Raw genomic sequence first — 21,385 nt, forward strand, 5'->3', positions numbered from 1 at the left:
TACAAAATCAGTATATAAAAATCTGTTGTACATCTATATATTAATAATGAATTATCAGAAAGAGAAATTAGTAAAATAATCCCATTTATAATTTCATCAAAAAGAATAAAATGCCTAGAAATACATTTATCCAAGGAGATGAAAAACCTGTACACTGAAAACTGTAAGACACTGATGAAAGAAACTGAAGAAGATACAAATAAATGGAAAGATATTCTGTGCTCATGAACTGGAATAATTAATATTGTGAAAATGTCCTTACTATCCTAAGTGATCTACAGATTCAATTCAACCCCCATCAAAATTCCAATGGCATTTTTCACAGAAATAGAACAAGGTATCCTAAAATTTGTATGCAACCACAAAAGACCCCAAATAGCCAAAGCAATTTTGAAGAAGAACAAAGCTGGAAGCATCACACTTCCTGATTGCAAACCATGTTACAAAGCTATAGTATAGTACATATTAGCATAGAAATGGACACATAGATCAATGGAACAGAATAGATGGCCCAGAAATAAACCCATGCATGTATAGCCAATTAATTTATGACAAAGGAGCTAAGAATATACAATACAATGGAAAGAACAGTATCTTCAATGAATGGTGCTGGCAAAACTGGAGAGCCAGATGTAAAAAAATGAAACTGGACCCCGATCCTACACTATACACAAAAATCAACTCAAACTGTATTCAAAACTTAAATTTATGACCTGAAACCATAAAACTCTTATAAGAAAAAACACGGGGTAAGCACCTTGATATCAGGCGTGGTGATGATTTTTTGGATTTGACACTAAAAGCAAAGGCAACAAAAGCAAAAATAAAAAAGAGGGACTCTATAAACTAAAAAGCTTCTGCACAGCAATGGAAACCAATAAAATGAAAAGGCAACCTACAGAATGGGAAAAAATATTTGCCAATCATTTACTGATAAGGAGTTAATATCCAAAATACCTAAAGAACTCATACAACTCAAAAGCAAAGAAACAATCTAATTAAAAAATGGGCAGAGGAAATGAATATACATTTTTTTCAAAGAAGATATACAAAGAGCCAATAGGTACATGAAAAGGTACTCAATATCACTAACCATCTGGGAAATGCATATCAAAATCAAATGAGATATCACCTTATACTGTTAGAATGGCTATCATCAAAAAGACATCAAAAAGAGATGAGTGTTGGCAAGGGTGTGGAAAAAAGGGAGCCCCTGTGCACTGTTGGTGGGCATGTAAACTGGTACAGCCATTAAGGAAAACAGCATGAAGCTTCCCCCCAAAATTAAAAATAGAGCTATCATTCGATCCAGCAATACCACTTCTGGGTATATATTCAAAGGGAATGAAAACAGGTTATCAGAGATATCTGTACTCCTATGTTCATTGCAGCATTATTCACAATAGCTCAGATAAGGAAAAAACCTAAGTGCCCATCAACGGATGAATGGATAAAGAAGATGTGGTACTACCAAACGTAAAATAGATAGCTAGTGGGAAGCAGCCACATAGCACAGGGAGATCAGCTCGGTGTTTTGTGACCACCTAGAGAGGTGGGATAGGGAGGGTGGGAGGGAGGGAGACACAAGAGGAAAGAGATATGGGGACATATGTATATGTATAACTGATTCACTTTGTTATAAAGCAGAAACTAACACACCATTGTAAAGCAGTTATACTCTAACAAAGATGTTAAAAAAAAAAAGATGTGGTAAATATACATACAATGGAATATACAATATGCCCTTTGGAACAACATGAATGGACCTTGAGGGCATTATGCTAAGTGAAATAAAACAGAGAAAGACAAATACTGCATGATATCACTTATATGTGGAATCTTAAAAAAAAAAAAAAGTCAAACTCATAGAAACAGTGAGCAGGAAAGTGGTTGCCAGAGGCTGGGTGGTGGGGGAAATAGGAGAGGTTGCTAACAGGGTACAACCTTTCAGGTATAAGATGACTAAAGTCTGAGGGATCTAATATATAACATGATGACTACAGTTGGTAACACTAGTTGTATAATTGAAATTTGCTGAAAGATTAGAACTTGAATGTTCTCACACACACACACAAAATTTTTTTTAAGTTCATGGTTGAACGTAAATTATTTCTCCTGTGGTAATATGATACATATCAAATTAATAATGTCCAAATTCAGTGTCTTCTAAATAAAGTGCATTTTATTCAAATAGGTCAATTTTTGGTTATTTAGTCCTCTACAAACTACAAGGATGGGAAAATAAGTCATAAATTTACTTCATTATAGTTCTGCTTTATGTACTTTTATATGTTTACTTACTTTAATAAGTAATGCTTCGTTTATAGCTTCAATTACTTTATTCCTGTCTTGGACTTGCTGATGCAAATTGCTTATAGTGTCCTGAGCTTCTTTTAATTCTAGTTTTGTTTTCTCTAACTGTTCATTTAGTTGCTGAACAGAAGTCTTTTGAGAATCAGCAGTAATCTTCCACTTTGCATGCTTCTCCTGATGTGAAATCATCTACATAGCCCCAAAATTGAAAAGGAAAGGAAGAAAGAAAACAGGGTGAAGTTGGTTTCAACAACATTCTAATACTTTCCATTTCCACTTAAATGAAAGTAAATTCTGTTTGTAGTTACAAACATGATTTCTCAACAAATAACATACTAGAGGGAAAAAGGGGAGAAGGAACCCATAGTTTTAAATTTACTTAAGAACAGTTAACGAAATACCATGGACTGCTTTTGGATCCTGATTTGAACAAATCAGCTATAAAGACATTTTTGTGATAACTGAGGAAATCTGAACAATGATTGGATGTATGATGATATTAAGGAATTAAAGTCAATTTTTAGGTGTAATAATAGCATTGTGGTTATGTTTTTTTAAAATAGCCCTCATCTGACTTCCCTGATGGCGCAGTGGTTAAGAATCCACCTGCCAATGCAGGGACACGGGTTCGAACCCTGGTCCGGGAAGATCCCACATGTCTCAGAGCAACTAAGCCCGTGCACCACAACTACTGAACCTGCACTCTAGAGCCTGCGAGCCACAACTACTGAAGCCCGCGTGCCTAGAGCCTGTGCTCTGCAACAAGAGAAGCCACCGCAATGAGAAGCCTGCACACCACAATGAAGACCCAACGCAGCCAAAAATAAAAATAAATAAATAAATTTATTAAAATAGTCCGTATCTTTTAGAAATGTTTACTGATGAAACAATCATGTTTGGGATTTGCTTCAAAACAATATGTGATATGTGGGGGAATGTGGGGAAGGGAAGAAAGGGAAGTGAGTGAGGTTAAAGATATGGTGACCATACTTCCCAGTTTGCCTACAGCTGTCTAGGTTTTATGCCTGGTATCCTGGTGTAGTTACTAATAGCACCCTTTTTCATTCTCAAAAGTATTTCCTTTTAGATAAAAGAGATGGTCGACATACTTATAGATCAAATCAAATTGGCCGTGAGTTGATAATTACTGAAGTTGAACAATATATAGGAAGAGTTATACTATTCTACTTTTGAATATGTTTAAAATTTTCCATAATAAAGTTTAAAAAAATCTCATTTTCATTGAAAAAAAATCAGGAGTTTTGCAATTAAATAACTTTTCTGACAACTCTGAAACCTGTATTTTAAAAATTACAGTTAAAAATTATTGATCTCCTTTCCTATTACTTTAATGACATATCCTCTCATTTTTATATTCAACCAACATACACACTTTAAAAAAATCTTTGTTAAGAACAACAACAAAAAAACCTATATATATATTTTTTAACCTGTAAGTATTTATTTTAATTACTCCTATTTGAAGGTCCTTATTTTTGGAAAATAGCAAGGCATTTTATTATCCACTCTTTCCATTCCTTAAAGGCTTCTACAGGTTTTGGCAAATTCACATTATCCTCATGACTATGTTTTGGAGGGAGGTGTGTCAGCAGATTCATCTTCAATCCACCTCACCAGCGCTTTGTACCCTTCCACAGTGCTACAACCAATAGCATGCTGTAACTTGTGTAAACAGATAGGGTAAAAGTTTAGGGGGCACTGGTCAGCTTTTCCCAAATCTTTGGAACCTTGCATTAGATGTTCAAGCCACTGGCAGTGTTAAAGTCCAAATCTGTGTCCAACCTCATGGGTTAAAGTCTTATAGGATCAAAGTGGCAAAACACTAGTCATTTCAGGAATGTAATAGTTATCAAAAATTGAATAGTCGTTTGAAGGTGTTCTCTGCAGCTTCTTTACCTTGCCTTCATAAGATAAACTATTAAAAAAACGCCATACCTGACAAGGCTGAATATCCCCATACCATCTGTTAAAGAGGCCTGTCCAAAGGCAAAATTCCAGGGAATCTCTTGGGTAATGCTCAGTGTTATTCCCACAACACAGAAGGCATCTTTAGGCTTCTAATTTTTTAGAACTTCAGGGTATGCCCTGCATGAATTTGTAGGTTTTGGATGTTATCACTGACTCTAAAAGAACACCTTGCAGAGACAGGAACTGGTTCTAGGAGCTTTACTGTCAAGCCACAGAAAAATGCTTCACAGTAGCCCTTGAGTCATTTAATATATTCTTCACTGACAACTCTGGTGTTTCCTAGAGATCCAATGCACTGTATATAAATACTGCATTTCTCTGGAGAGGGTGTCTTTCTGTAAGGATCACTGAAAAACTTTTCAAAAGTCTTGGGGAGCCTCAGGATGGGAGGTATCCAATCTGATCACGAATGCAAGATGGGTCCAAAGGTATCACCCTCTGGCTGGAAGTCTTCATTTATCAAAAGCTGTTCCACCAGCACCTAACTTTTACTGTGACACAAGTGCTGGGTTCTTAAGATGAGAGCTGTTTTTAGTGTCTGTTTAGAGTTCCATACTGTTTGCATAATGAAAGGTCTCTTCCATTCACATCGTGTTCCTATGTAGAGCTTTCATTTTTCTGTCTGAATGGGTTAAACAGCTGTTTCACCACGAGGCTTAAAAGGACCAGCATGTCTGGGGCCTGACTGGAAAAGCATTGTGCTGGGTGCCTTCATCCCCGACAGGCCTCCAAGACACCAGCTGCAGCCCCTGTGCGAGTATCCATGTTAGGTGTTTTTATATGATGCATATAAAATATTAATACCAGATATTAAACAGCAATACTAGAACCAATTTTTACAATTCATTTTATGTACTATTGCTTATAAATAATTTCAGGATGCTTATAAAACTAAAAGTAAAAAATTGGATGATTAAAATAAAAGTAGAAATTCAGACCATGTAATAAAAGCATACTGAGTAGTTCCTGGCAAATACTTGAGATGGACCAATTATTACTGATGGTCACTAAGTTGACCAGCTAATATCAAATAATTATGCTGAACTCATCAGCATTCACATTTGTCTCTAAAGACCAAAGGTTGTAATCTCTTGGCCTGAGGACTGGATTCAGCTTGCAAATGTGTTTTGTTTGGCAGACAATGTTTTCAAAGAGATTTGACTCTAAATGCATTTAAACAAGACATGGTGACCACAAACCCAACTTATCCCTCACAAAGATGTTACCAAACTCCCTAGAAATGAGTTTAATATAAATATATTTGCAACCATTGCCATACGGAAAAATGCTTTATTGGAACTTCATAAGTAATTTATTCAGATCTTAAACATAAATTCTGGATATCTTCAAATATAGTTTTTAAAAAGACAAGAAATGCTATTCTAATGGGTGACACTGCCCATTTCTATAAAGGCTCAGGACACATGGATAGGTAAAAAGTATTGTACTGCCTCTCTAACTTACTATCAGAGCAAATGTTGAAAATTACAACACATTAATAGATCTACATCACATGAAACAGCTTATATTGGTTATTAAATACCTCCAGTTAGTTTTGGCAAGCGCTATTTTATAACCAATGATACAATGATAATGATGTGCCAGGCTCTGGTGTAAGAACTTTAACTACACTAATTCATTTAATCCTCAACACAGTTTTATGAAATAGATAGCATTATTATATCCATTTTAGTTAAAGATGTTAAGTTAGTTGCCCAAGGTTACATAAGTGTCAAGTAATGAGCTGAGATTTAGAACCAGGATGCCTGGCTAAAGAATTCAACCTCTTAACCCCACAGAATATTAGTTCACTGGATATGAAGCAAAAGTTATACGTTTAGGATACCAGAAATGGAAGACCACATGTATTACTCTATAATGAACATTTAAGAGCTAGACTTATACTTTGTTCAGATAGATCAACACACTTTAGCAGGGGGTAATAGAACAAATTAAATTTTTATTTACCTCTAGATGATAAGCTTCTTTGACAGATTCTACTTCTGCTGACAATTTCTTGATTTCTGCTTGCATTCTTACTTCTAACTGAGCTTCACGTACTTGAGAAGCCCCCAACTCTTCAGCTAAATGTTTTCCATGAGCTTCCTTAAAATGACATATTAAGTAAAGGTTACATTACTTGTTTATTTGGCTATTATAGCTAAACAACTCACCACATTTATAGAAGTATCTTAATCTTTTATAATACTATGTACTCATACACAGTTACCATATTAAATGTACACTTTAAAAAATGTATTAATCTAGATTTTAATCTAGATCTTTAAGAGAGTACTAATGGGAAAGTATCAGTATATTGTTTGTTATCATAATATAATAGAAGTTCACTAACCAATGCGTTTTGTAAAATAAACTAATAACCACAGAACACTGAACTTTGGCAGATAATAGTCTGCTCTTAGGTATGGGTATGCATTTTTGCTCACCAGATGTGCTGTTTGCTTATCTACAGTCAGTTGTGTATTTATCCAGACCTATTTATGCTAGTTGTGTTTGTGACTACAATTATGTAGTTTTATTATACATTATGAACATTGATGAAATATGCATGTAAAATGAATGTTTTTATATGAAAACTAAGTTATATGCTTTGAGACAATTCAATGAGTGAGTCACAAACATTTGCTACCCAATTAGAACCAGTCAGGATAGTTGTAAAATATTGTGTGAAATCCCATAAAAAATATGAGATGCTATCCTCTGATTCACAAATGTCTTTCAATTCTTTTTCCATTTTAAGAAACTAAAATTGGAAACTATAGATGATGGAATATGAGTATGGTTTATGCAAGAAAGACTAGGTGGAATTTTAATCAAGTGACCCTACCATACACCAAAAACCAAGATTTGGTCCCACATTAAAAGATTAACGCATGAATGTAAACTTAGATTTTTGGGTTAAAATATAATACTTAAAGTGTCATTTTTTAAAAATAAATGTATTTATTTTGTTTATTTATTATTTTTGGCTGCATTGGGTCTTCGTTGCTGCGCGGGCTTTCTCTAGTTGCGGCGAGCGGGGGCTACTCTTCGTTGTGGTGAGCGGGCTTCTCACTGTGGTGGCTTCTCTTGTTGCGAAGCACGGGCTCTAGTCACGCGGGCTTCAGTAGGTGAGGCACGGGGGCTCAGGAGTTGTGGCGCACGGGCCTAGTTGCTCTGCAGCACGTGGGATATTCCTGGACCAGGGCTTGAACCTGTGTCCCCTGCGTTGGCAGGTGGATTCTTAACCACTGTGCCACCAGGGAAGCCCTAAAGTGTCATTTTTTTTTTTAATGTTTATTTATTTATTTATCTTTTGCTGCGTTGGGGCTGCATTGGGTCTTCATTTTTTCTTTTTTTTTTTATGCGGTACGCGGGCCTCTCACTGTTGTGGCCTCTCCCGTTGTGGAGCACAGGCTCCAGATGCACAGGCTCAGCGGCCATGGCTCACGGGCCCAGCCGCTCTGCAGCATGTGGGATCTTCCCGGACCGGGGCACGAACCCATGTCCCCTGCATCGGCAGGTGGACTCTCAACCACTGTGCCACCAGGGAAGCCCTGGGTCTTCGTTTTTGCGTGCGGGCTGTCTTTAGCTGCGTCAAGCATGGGCTACTCTTGGTTGTGGTGCAAGTGTTTCTCATTGTGGTGGCTTTTCTTGTGGAGCACTGGCTCTAGGTGCGTGGGCTTCAGTAGTTGTGGCACATGGGCTTCAGTAGTTGTGGCTTGTAGGCTCTAGAGAGCAGGCTCAGTAGTTGTGATGCACGTGCTTAGTTGCTCTGCAGCATGTGGGATCTTCCAGGACCAGGGCTCGAACCCATGTCACCTGCATCAGCAGGCAGATTCTTAACCACTGCGCCACCAGGGAAGGCCTAAAATGTCATTTTTAATAATTCCCCACTTTCACTTACTTATTTGATTAACTGAGCTTAGTTTATCAGATAAAATCAATTATACTACATTTAGATACTATTGATAAGGACAGAAATGAGATAAAAGATAGCCTCCCTTTTCCTAGTAGACTCCCATGTGCCTGACATTCTAGTAAAAATTCCCTGTATATTTTTTATTAGTCTAACCACCCAGAAATGTGAATAAAAATGTCATTAGGTTAACCAAGGCTAAATGTAAAAACATTTTCAGTCAATTCCCATACTGAATTAGTAACCATAATAGAAAGCAGAAAAATCACAAGAACTTTTCTAGAATACCAATAAATACATTTTTTTCGAAGTCTAAGTAATTAACTCACATATATCAATCTAAATATTTTTAAGCCAAGTTGTTAACTTTCTATCTAATACTAGGGAAATACAATCTATATTAGTGCTCTTGCTATTTAAAATCTCTTTTCCTCCCCAAGGGTTCTGGACTGCAGGTTTCTAACAGTTATAAATTTAGATAGTCAGTTTTCATATATGAATGGCTACAAATGTAAAAAGTTTTTACTAAAAAAGATTTATTAGAGACTTCCCTGGTGGTCCAGTGGTAAAGAATCCGCCTTACAATGCAGGGGACGCGGGTTCGATTCCTGGTCAGGGAACTAAGAGCACACATGCTGCGGGGCAACTAAGCCAGTGTGCCACAATTACTGAGCTCGCGTGCCTCAACTAGAGCCCGCGTGCCGCAAGCTACAGAACCCATGCGCCCTGGAGCCCAAGCGCCACAACTACCGAGCCCACGCACCCTGGAGCCTGCATGCCACAACTAGAGAGGAGCCCACGTGCCACAACGAAGAGCCTGTGTGCTGCAATGAAAGATCCCACATGCCTCAATGAAGATCCCGTGTGCTGCAACTAAGACACAATGCAGCCAAAAATAAATTATATTAAATAAATAAATAATGAATAAATCTTTTAAAAAAGATTTATTAGATTTATTTTTTTTGTTTGAGTGATAGCTCAAATTCACTTGAAAGTCTGAAAGTGCTTTATAACTCATTTTATTGAAAACTAATTAGTTTGACTAATACTCAGTTCTGAGAGACTTCCAAGTTACACTACAATGCTGTGCTAAATATAACAGTTTTTTAAAAAATTTGGGTAAAATACACATAACATAAAATTTACCACCTTAATCATTTTTAAGTGTAAAATTTGGTGTTATTAAATACATTCACATTGTTGTGGAACACAATTAACTTTTGTAAGAACTATATTCTATAGTCGAAAAAGTAAAGGTTAAAAATTTTAGTATTTTCAGTAAGGTAAAATTAGAATAGGGATTACTTTCTCTTTAGAGAGTTGCTTTATTTCCTCCAGGTCACTTGACAGCCTTTCTACTTCTCTCTGTGCTTGCACTTGTTGACGATGAGCCTCCACCAATTCTGTATGAGAGTTCTGCAAATGCTCCCGAGATAGCCTCAATTCTTGCTCCAAATCTATGGCCTCCTTGTACTGAGTTGCAATGTACTGTTCCTGCTCTTTCATAACCTGAAATGCACAAGATATTTGTAGGTTTCAAAATAAAATGATACAGATAACCTATTCTTACTCTGATTTCTCTTTTAATAAATGACTTAACCCCTCCCAACTAAACCTCTATATAATTTAACATATAATGAATATCATCCACTGTGAAACTAACATTCGAAAATGTTTTCTTTTTTAATGATAAAAAAATGACAAAAGTACTGTAATAAATCTGGGACTCACTGGTATATTTTACATGACTTTAATATGCAAGCTGCATAATCCTTTAACATTATGATGCAACATCACAGAATATATAATAATATAAAGAGAAGAAAGACGTTAATATTTCATTATCCATGTCAAAGATGGAGAATATACTGGCGTGAATAATCAAAACCTACCACTAACCCACACAGCTTGGTTAAGGATGATCTTATTCACTGCAAAAGGGAAATTTGTTATTGGGACTACTACTCCTTCTGAAAACCTTTTACATTCCTCAGTTAAATCCCTAGTAAAGTATTATTTCTTAGAGAAAAAGAAATCAGTAAAAAGTAAATTAGTTCTAAATTGGCTCAGTGAGGTAGATTAGATGGTAGATAATGACGCTTGACTTTAGGGCTGATAAGAAGGAAAGAAACCAGTACAAATCACTAGGACCCTAATGTCTAGAATGGGGGCCTAAGGTCCAACAGTGTTGTATATCAGTATAAATCTCATGTAAATATTTTTAGCCAGCCCTTGTTAAGGAACATGAAATGATTGAGCCAGTAACCTTTCTTTTTTCTCACTGGGGCCCAAACTTGGTCTCAGAGACCCTGCTTAATTTATGTATTGATATATAATCCAACAAATATTTATTCATGCTTACTATGTGATATGTACTATTCTAGGTGTTGAGGATAAAGGAGTGAACAGAGGAGACAAAGTGGCTACCCTTGTGGAGTTTATATTCAACTGGAAGAGACAGATAATCAATTAATCAAACACAATAAAGAGCTATATATTGATATTAAGTTTTAAAGTTGAGTATAGTATTTAAAAACAAAAAAAAGTTACATCCATGAGAGCTCTTAGAAACAAATTCACTTTTAAAAAAAGGCAAGTGGGTGGAATGAGTTCAGTAGTCAACACACATGCAAACTGATGATATGAAGTCATCAAACTTTATCTGGCAACTCAATGTACCTGGCCTCAATAAAATACAACTATCTGTTAATTCATTCTCTGGATAGAGTCCCTCAAGGACAAAGGAGTGCATCCTATTAATATCTGATCTTCAGTTCTATCACATAGTAGGTTCTCAATTAAAACATACATATATTTATTGATCAAGTGAGCATATATCATGGATTTACTATGTGAGAGATATGCAAATGCCTATAAGGAATATAAAGACAAATAAGATGATAACCTCACCTATAATCAGAACATCAGAATAAAGTAATTAATAAGACAAGGAAAATAGTAGGTATCTGGAACAAATAATTAGCCTAAAAATACTTATGGCACAGTTTCTGTGCATACTAAATACCAATCACATACTAAAACCAATCAGTTTAAAATATAAAGATTTTAGATGAGGGGAAGATGGCGGAAGAGTCAGACGCGGAGATCACCTTCCTCCCCACAGATACACCAGAAATACATCTACACGTGGAACAACTCCTACAGAACACCTACTGAATGCTGGCAGAAGACCTCGGCCCTCCCAAAAGGCAAGAAACTCCCCACGTACCTGGGTAGGGCAAAAGAAAAAACAGAGACAAAAGAATAGGGACGGGACCTGCACCAGGGGGAGGGAGCTGTGAAGGAGGAAAGGTTTCCACACACTAGGAAGCCCCTACGCAGGTGGAGACTGCCGGTGGCGGAGGGGGAAAGCTTCGGAGCCGCGGAGGAGAGCGCAGCAACAGGGGTGCGGAGGGCAAAGCGGCGAGATTCCCGCACAGAGGATCGGTGCCGACCGGCACTCACCAGCCCGAGAGGCTTGTCTGCTCACCCGCCGGGGAGGGCGGGGCTGCGAGCTGTGGCTCGGGTTTCGGTCGGAGCGCAGGGAGAGGACTGGGGTTGGCGGCTTGAACATAGCCTGAAGGGGTTAGTGCACCACGGCTAGCCGGGAGGGAGTCCGGGGAAAAGTCTGGACCTACCGAAGAGGCAAGAGACTTTTTCTTCCGTCTTTGTTTCCTGGTGTGCGATGAGAGGGGATTAAGAGCGCTGCTAAAAGGAGCTCCAGAGACGGGCTCGAGCCACAGCTAAAAGCGCGGACCCCAGAGACCTGCATGAGACGCTAAGGCTGCTGCTGCCGCCACCAAGAAGGCTGTCTGCGAGCACAGGTCACTATCCACACCCCCCTTCCGAAGAGCCTGTGCAGCCTGCCACTGCCAGGGTCCTGGGATCCAGAAACAACTTCCCCGGGAGAACGCACGGCACGCCTCAGGCTGGTGCAACACCACGCCGGCCTCTGCCACCGCAGGCCTGCCCCACACTCCGTGCCCCTCCCTCCCTCTGGCCTGAGTGAGCCAGAGCCCCCGACTCAGCGGCTCCTTTAACCCTGTCCTGTCTGAGCGAAGAACAGACGCACTCTTGTGACCTACATGCAGCGGGGGGGGGGGGCAAATCCAAAACTGAGCCCCTGGGAGCTGTGAGAACAAAGAAGAGAAAGGGAAATCTCTCCCAGCAGCCTCAGAAGCAGTGGATTAAAGCTCCACAATCAACTTGATGTACCCTGCATCTGTGAATACATGAATAGAAAACAAATCATCCCATTTTGAGGAGGTGGACTTTGAGAGCAAGATTTATGATTTTTCCCCCTTTCCTCTTTTTGTGAATGTGTATGTGTATGCTTCTGTGTGACATTTTGTCTGTATAGCTTTGCTTCCACCATTTGTCCTAGGGTTCTATCCGTCTGTTTTTTTTTTCTTTTTAATTTTTTTCTTAATAATTATTTTTTATTTTAATAACTGTATTTAATTTTATGTTATCTTCTTTCTTTCTTTCCTTCCCTCCCTCCTTTAGACAATGAATCATCCCAAATTGAGGAGATGGACTTTGAGAGCAAGATTTATGATTTTTTCCCCTTTTCCTCTTTTTGTGAGTGTGTATGTGTATACTTCTGTGTGAGATTCTGTCTGTAGAGCTTTGCTTCCACCATTTGTCCTAGGGTTCTATCCATCCGTTTTTTTTTTAATAATTATTTTTTATTTTAATAACTTTATTATATTTTATCTTACTTTATTTTATTTTACTTTATCTTCTTTCTTTTTCTTCTTCCTTCCCTCCTTCCTTCCTTCCTCCCTCCCTCCTTTCTTTCTTTCTTTCCTTCTTTCTTTCTACTTCTACTAATTCTTTCTTTCTACTTTTTCTCCCTTTTATTCTGAGCCATGTGGATGAAAGGCTCTTGGTGCTGCAGCCAGGAGTCAGTGCTGTGCCTCTGAGGTGGGAGAGTCAACTTTAGGACACTGGTCCACAAGAGACCTCCCAGCTCCACATAATATCAAATGGCGAAAATCTCCCAATGATCTCCATCTCAACACCAGCACCCAGCTTCACTCAACAACCAGCAAGTTACAGTGCTGGACACCCTATACCAAACAACTAGCAAGACAAGAACACAACCCCACCCATTAGCAGAGAGGCTGCCTAAAATCATAAGAAGTCCACAGACACCCCAAAACACACCACCAGACGTGGACCTGCCCACCAGAAAGACAAGATCCAGCCTCATCCACCAGAACATAGGCACTAGTCCCCTCCACCAGGAAGCCTACACAACCCATTGAACCAACCTTAGCCATTGGGGACAGACACCAAAAACAAAGGGAACTACGAACCAGCAGCCTGCAAAAAGGAGACTCCAAACTCAGTAAGATAAGCAAAATGAGAAGACAGAAAAACACACAGCAGATGAAGGAGCAAGATAAAAACCCACCAGACCTAACAAATGAAGAGGAAATAGGCAGTCTACCTGAAAAAGAATTCAGAATAATGATAGTAAAGATGATCCAAAATCTTGGAAATAGAAGAGACAAAATGCAAGAAACATTTAACAAGGACCTTGAAGAACTAAAGATGAAACAAACAATGATGAACAACACAATAAATGAAATGAAAAATACTCTAGATGGGATCAATAGCAGAATAACTGAGGCAGAAGAACAGATAAGTGACCTGGAAGATCAAATAGTGGAAATAACTACTGCAGAGCAGAATAAAGAAAAAAGAATGAAAAGAACTGAGGACAGTCTCAGAGACCTCTGGGACAACATTAAACACACCAACATTCGAATTATAGGGGTCCCAGAAGAAGAAGAGAAAAAGAAAGGGACTGACAAAATATTTGAAGATATTATAGATGAAAAGTTCCCTAATATGGGAAAGGAAATAGTTAATCAAGTCCAGGAAGCACAGAGAGTCCCATACAGGATAAATCCAAGGAGAAATATGCCAAGACACATATTAATCAAACTGTCAAAAATTAAATACAAAGAAAACATATTAAAAGCAACAAGGGAAAAACAACAAATAACACATAAAGGAATCCCCATAAGGTTAACAGCTGATCTTTCAGCAGAAACGCTGCAAGCCAGAAGGGACTGGCAGGACACATTTAAAGTGATGAAGGAAAAAAATCTGCAACCAAGATTACTCTACCCAGCAAGGATCTCATTCAGATTTGATGGAGAAATTAAAACCTTTACAGACAAGCAAAAGCTGAGAGAGTTCAGCACCACCAAACCAGCTTTACAACAAATGCTAAAGGAACTTCTCTAGGCAAGAAACACAAGAGAAGGAAAAGACCTACAATAACGAACCCAAAACAATTGAGAAAATGGGAATAGGAACATACATATCGATAATTACCTTAAATGTAAATGGACTAAATGCTCCCACCAAAAGACACAGATTGGCTGAATGGATACAAAAACAAGACCCATATACATGCTGTCTACAAAAGACCCACTTCAGACCTAGAGACACATACAGACTCAAAGTAAGGTGATGGAAAAAGATATTCCATGCAAATGGAAACCAAAAGAAACCTGGAGTAGCAATTCTCATATCAGACAAAATAGACTTTAAAATAAAGACTATTAGAAGAGACAAAGAAGGACACCACATAATGATCAAGGGATCAATCCAAGAAGAAGATATAACAATTGTAAATATTTATGCACGCAACATAGGAGCACCTCAATACATAAGGCAAATACTGACAAACATAAAAGGGGAAATCGACCGTAACACATTCATAGTAAGGGACTTTAATACCCCACTTTCACCAATGGACAGATCATCCAAAATGAAAATAAATAAGGAAACACAAGCTTTAAATGATACATTAAACAAGATGGACTTAATTGATATTTATAGGACATTCCATCCAAAAACAACAGAATACACATTTTTCTGAGGTGCTCATGGAACATTCTCCAGGATAGATCATATCTTGGGTCACAAATCAAGCCTTGGTAAAGTTAATAAATTTGAAATTGTATCAAGTATCTTTTCCGACCACAACGCTATGAGACTAGATATCAATTACAGGAAAAGATCTGTAAAAAATACAAACAGATGGAGGCTAAACAATACACTACTTAATAACGAAGTGATCAGTGAAGAAATCAAAGAGGAAATAAAAAAATACCTAGAAACCAATGACAATGGAAACACGACGACCCACAACCTATGGGATGCAGCAAAAGCAGTTCTAAGAGGGAAGTTTATAGCAATACAATCCTACCTTAAGAAACAGGAAACATCTCAAATAAACAACCTAACCTTGCACCTAAAGCAATTAGAGAAAGAAGAACAAAAAAACCCTGAAGTTAGCAGAAGGAAAGAAATCATAAAAATGAGATCAGAAATAAATGAAAAAGAAATGAAGGAAACGATAGCAAAGATCAATAAAACTAAAAGCTGGTTCTTTGAGAAGATAAACAAAATTGATAAACCATTAGCCAGACTCATCAAGAAAAAAAGGGAGAAGACTCAAATCAATAGAATTAGAAATGAAAAAGGAGAAGTAACAACTGACACTGCAGAAATACAAAAGATCATGAGAGATTACTACAAGCAACTCTATGCCAATAAAATGGACAACCTGGAAGAAATAGACAAATTCTTAGAAAGGCACAACCTGCCAAGACTGAATCAGGAAGAAATAGAAAATATGAACAGACCAATCACAAGCACTGAAATTGAAAATGTGATTAAAAATATTCCAACAAACAAAAGCCCAGGACCAGATGGCTTCACAGGCAAATTCTATCAAACATTTAGAGAAGAGCTAACACCTATCCTTTTCAAACTCTTCCAAAATATAGCAGAGGGAGGAACACTCCCAAACTCATTCTATGAGGCCACCATCACCTTGATACCAAAACCAGACAAGGATGTCACAAAGAAAGAAAACTACAGGCCAATATCACTGATGAACATAGATCAAAAATCCTCAACAAAATACTAGCAAACAGAATCCAATAGCACATTAAAAGGATCATACACCATGATCGAGTGGGTTTATTCCAGGAATGCAAGGATTCTTCAATATATGCAAATCAATCAATGTGATACACCATATTAACAAATTGAAGGAGAAAAACCATATGATCATCTCAATAGATGCAGAGGAAGCTTTCGACAAAATTCAACACCCATTTATGATAAAAACCCTGCAGAAAGTAGGCATAGAGGGAACTTTCCTCAACATAATAAAGGCCATATATGACAAACCCACAGCCAACATTGTCCTCAATGGTGAAAAACTGAAAGCATTTCCACTAAGATCAGGAACAAGACAAGGTTGCCCACTCTCACCATTCTTATTCAACATAGTTTTGGAAGTTTTAGCCACAGCAATCAGAGAAGAAAAGGAAATAAAAGGAATCCAAATCGGAAAAGAAGAGGTAAAGCGGTCACTGTTTGCAGATGACATGATACTATACATAGAGAATCCTAAAGATGCTACCAGAAAACTACTAGAGCTAATCAATGAATTTGGTAAAGTAGCAGGATACAAAATGCACAGAAATCTCTGGCATTTCTATACACTAATGATGAAAAATATGAAAGTGAAATCAAGAAAACACTCCCATTTACCATTGCAACAAAAAGAATAAAATATCTAGGAATAAACCTACCTAAGGAGACAAAAGACCTGTATTCAGAGAATTATAAGACGCTGATGAAAGAAATTAAAGATGATACAAATAGATGAAGAGATATACCATGTTCTTGGATTGGAAGAATCAACGTTGTGAAAATGACTCTACTACCCAAAGCAATCTACAGATTCAATGCAATCCCTATCAAACTACCACTGGCATTTTTCACAGAACTAGAACAAAAAATTTCACAATTTGTATGGAAACACAAAAGACCCTGAATAGCCAAAGCAATCTTGAGAACAAAAAACGGAGCTGCAAGAATTAGGCTCCCTAACTTCAGACTATACTACAAAGCTACAGTAATGAAGACAGTATGGTACTGGCACAAAAACAGAAAGATAGATCAATGGAACAGGACAGAAAGCCCAGAGATAAACCCATGCACATATGGTCACCTTATCTTTGATAAAGGAGGCAGGAATGTACAGTGGAGAAAGGACAGCCTCTTCAATAACTGGTGCTGGGAAAACTGGACAGGTACATGTAAAAGTATGAGATTAGAACACTCCCTAACACCATACACAAAAATAAGCTCCAAATGGATTAAAGACCTAAATGTAAGGCCAGAAACTATCAAACTCTTAGAGGAAAACATAGGCAGAACACTCTATGACATAAATCACAGCAAGATCCTTTTTGACCCACCTCCTAGAGAAATGGAAATAAAAACAAAAATGAACAAATGGGACCAATGAAACTTCAAAGCTTTTGCACAGCAAAGGAAACCATAAACAAGACAAAAAGACAACGCTCAGAATGGAGAAAATATTTGCAAATGAAGCAACTGACAAAGGATTAATCTCCAAAATTTATAAGCAGCTCAATAACAAAAAAACAAACAACCCAATCCAAAAATGGGCAGAAGACCTAAATAGACATTTCTCCAAAGAAGATATACAGACTGCCAACAAACACATGAAAGAATGCTCAACATCATTAATCATTAGAGAAATGCAAATCAAAACTACAATGAGATATCATCTCACACCAGTCAGAATGGCCATCATCAAAAAATCTACAAACAATAAATGCTGGAGAGGGTGTGGAGAAAAGGGAACACTCTTGCACTGCTGGTGGGAATGTGAATTGGTACAGCCACTATGGAGAACAGTATGGAGGTTCCTTAAAAAACTGCAAATAGAACTACTATATGACCCAGCAATCCCACTACTGGGCATATACCCTGAGAAAACCATCATTCAAAAAGAGTCATGTACCACAATGTTCATTGCAGCTCTATTTACAATAGCCAGGAGATGGAAACAATCTAAGTGTCCATCATCAGATGAATGGATAAAGAAGATGTGGCACATATATACAATGGAATATTACTCAGCCATAAAAAGAAACGAAATTGAGTTATTTGTAGTGAGGTGAATGGACCTGGAGTCTGTCATGCAGAGTGAAGTAAGTCAGAAAGAGAAAAACAAATACCGTATGCTAACACATATATATAGAATCTAAGGGAAAAAAAAAGGTCATGAAGAACCTAGGGGCAAGACGGGAATAAAGACAGACCTACTACAGAATGGACTTGAGGATATGGGGAGGGGGAAGGGTAAGCTGTGACAAAGCGAGAGAGAGGCATGGACATATATACACTACCAAACGTAAGGTAGATAGCTAGTGGGAAGCATCTGCATAGCACAGGGAGATCAGCTCGGTGCTTTGTGACCGCCTGGAGGGGTGGCATAGGGAGGGAGATGCAAGAGGGAAGAGATATGGGAGCATATGTATATGTATAACTGATTCACTTTGTTATAAAGCAGAAACTAACACACCATTGTAAAGCAATTATACTCTAATAAAGAGGCAGAAAAAAAAAAAAAGAAGCATAAGGACTTCCCTGGTGGCGCAGTGGTTAAGAATCCGCCTGCTAATGCAGGGGACACAGGTTCGATCCCTGGTCCGGGAAGATCCCACATGCCATGGAGCAACTAAGCCTATGCACCACAACTACTGAGCCTGTGCTCTAGAGCCTGCAAACCACAACTACTGAGCCTGCGCTCTAGAGCCCATGAGCCACGACTACTGAGCCCGCTTGTCACAACTACTGCAGCCCGTGTGCCTAGAGCCTGTGCTCTGCAACAAAGAGAAGCCACCGCAATGAGAAGCCCGCGCACCACAACGAAGACCCAACACAGCCAAAAAATAAATAAATAAATTTATAAAAGATAAATGTAAAGCATATTTAACACTAAAAAAACAAAAAAAAACAAAAACAAAACATAACGATTTATATCAATCTTGTTCCTTAGGAGGAAAATAATTTGCTTACAATTTCCATTTCTTTCATCTTTTCTTGTGTCCGTTCAGTTTCTTTTTTCAGTTGACTTATCTCCTGTTCATTTTGTAGTGTTATAAACTCTTTTTCTCGAAGTTGTTCTTTGGCATTTTGCAATTTTTCATTCAAACCTTCTATCTGAATTTTAAACAGAGCAATGTTAATGTAACTAAAGAAAAATAATTCTTCAGTCATAAATGCAATCCAAGTAAGTCAGGTTTTAAACATGTATATCTAAAATAGCAAAAATTTAAAAATGTTTTTCTTTTTTTTTTCTTTTTTCTTTTAGAAGAGAGTGAGTTTATTAGAACAAAGATTCAAAAATATGTTTTTCTTAAAACAACCATAACTTTGACATAAGTATCAGAATTCTTGTGCCTAATAAAATGCTTATATGTATACCTGAAATATACTAAAAGAGATGACAGTCTCAACCACATTTGTATAAGAAAGGAAAATAAAGGTACGTTAAAACAACACACATTACGTGGCCTTAAAAATAATTTTACAGGTAATTATCTGCATGAGGTAAAAAATACAATTAGTGAAAACAAACTCCCCTTCTTTACTATGTTCCTTCCTTAGAGGCAACCACAGTTAATAGAATTACTTGCAAATCCTTCCAGAGATATTTTATACATATTCAGATATGCACACATTATAATAAATATGTGAACACGTTGACATACAAAAAAAATACATTTAAAATAACATTAAAAGGGTAAGCACCAGAAGCCGGGGAGTCAGAGAAAAGGAAAAATGTGGTGGAAGGGTACAAAGTTTCAGTTAGGCAGGATGAATAAATTCTGGAGATACAATGTATGGCACAGTGAATGACTGTAATTAGTAATACTATGTTGTATACTTGATAAGTATTCTCATAAAAAAAAGTAACTATATGAGGTTGTAGATATGTTAATTAGTTTGATTACTGTAATTATGTCATAATGTATGTGTATATTAAAACATCATGTTGTACATCTTAAATATATGCCATTTTTTGTCAATTATACCTCAATAAAGCTGGGGAAAAAATTGAGAAGAAAATGAATATAACATAGGATGTACAAGATAATTAAAATTATGCAGTATTGGGAATTCCCTGGCAGTCCTGTGGTTAGGACTCCATGCTGTCACTACCAAGGGTCCAGGTTCAATCCCTGGTTGGGGAACTAAGATCCCACAAGCTACACAGCACAGTGAAAAAACAATAAATTAATAAATAAATAATAATGTAAAATAATGCAGTATTTTTATTGTTTGTATTCTATTAAAAAGCTGTATTATGTGAATAACAGATGCTTACAGTTAAGGAGTTATTTTTTTTAAACAATTTAAGACGTAATTTTTAATAATTTACCTGTTTGTTGCTTTCTTTAAGTTCCAATTCTGATTTCTCCAGAGTACCCTCTAATTTAATTATTTTCTGTTCCATTTCTCCCCTGTACTCACGAATAGTCATATCCAAATGTGTAACCTAAGTACAAAAGCAACATTAAGCTGTCACTCAATTTTATTCTAACATGGAAAACTGTGTGCTTGCAATGTGATTTAGAATTGTTTATAGTGGGTATAACTAAAGAATAAATGCATCTCCAATAAATTATTAAAAAGAATGAGATAGGGGCTTCCCTGATGGTGCAGTGGTTGACAGTCCGCCTGCCAATGCAGGGGACATGGGTTTGTGTCCCGTTCTGGGAGGATCCCACATGCCGCGGAGCGGCTGGGCCCATGGGCCATGGCTGCTGAGCCTGCACGTCCAGAGCCTGTGCTCCGCAACGAGAGAAGGCACGACAGTGAGAGGCCCGCGTACCGCAAAAAAAAAAAAAAAAAAAAAAAAAAAGAATGAGACAAATAATCATTGCTTAATAATACTGGATCTTGAGCCTGATATATGATTATGTTCACATAAGTGACAAAATGATTCAAACTTCATTTTATGCTTGATAAAAGCTGCTAGGGCTTCCCTGGTGGTGCAGTGGTTAAGAATCCGCCTGCCAATACAGGCGACATGGGTTCTATCCCTGGTCCAGGAAGATCCCACATGCCGCGGAGCAACTAAGCCTGTCCACCACAACTACTGAGCCTGCACTCTAGAGCCCGTGTGCCAAAACTACTGAATCCACATGCTGCAACTACTGAAGCCCGCGCACCTAGAGCCCGTGCTCCACAACAAAGAGAAGCAACCGCAATAAGAAGCCCGCACACTGCAACCAAGAGTAG

At 37.7% G+C, this 21,385-nt stretch overlaps 1 protein-coding gene and 1 pseudogene across 17 annotated transcripts in view; both read right to left on the minus strand.

Annotated features, from left to right (window-relative positions):
- Positions 1 to 21,385, minus strand: part of CCDC18 (coiled-coil domain containing 18) — a 130,451-nt gene that overhangs the window by 21,007 nt on the left and 88,059 nt on the right. For 15 of the 17 annotated variants that reach the window (XM_049714062.1, XM_049714067.1, XM_049714082.1 and 12 more), the window contains 5 exons: positions 20,523 to 20,639; positions 19,157 to 19,300; positions 9,527 to 9,730; positions 6,271 to 6,408; positions 2,302 to 2,502 (listed from right to left, as the gene is read on the minus strand). In XM_049714062.1, the coding sequence (XP_049570019.1) occupies positions 2,302 to 2,502; positions 6,271 to 6,408; positions 9,527 to 9,730; positions 19,157 to 19,300; positions 20,523 to 20,639 (804 nt within the window). The remainder of the gene's footprint in view (positions 1 to 2,301; positions 2,503 to 6,270; positions 6,409 to 9,526; positions 9,731 to 19,156; positions 19,301 to 20,522; positions 20,640 to 21,385) is intronic. The other 2 variants (XM_049714106.1, XM_049714103.1) reach the window with 2 other exon arrangements.
- LOC101272140 (archaemetzincin-2-like) lies at positions 2,510 to 6,258 on the minus strand (annotated as a pseudogene).

This window comes from Orcinus orca, chromosome 1, assembly GCF_937001465.1.
Source record: "Orcinus orca chromosome 1, mOrcOrc1.1, whole genome shotgun sequence".
NCBI lineage: Eukaryota > Metazoa > Chordata > Mammalia > Artiodactyla > Delphinidae > Orcinus > Orcinus orca.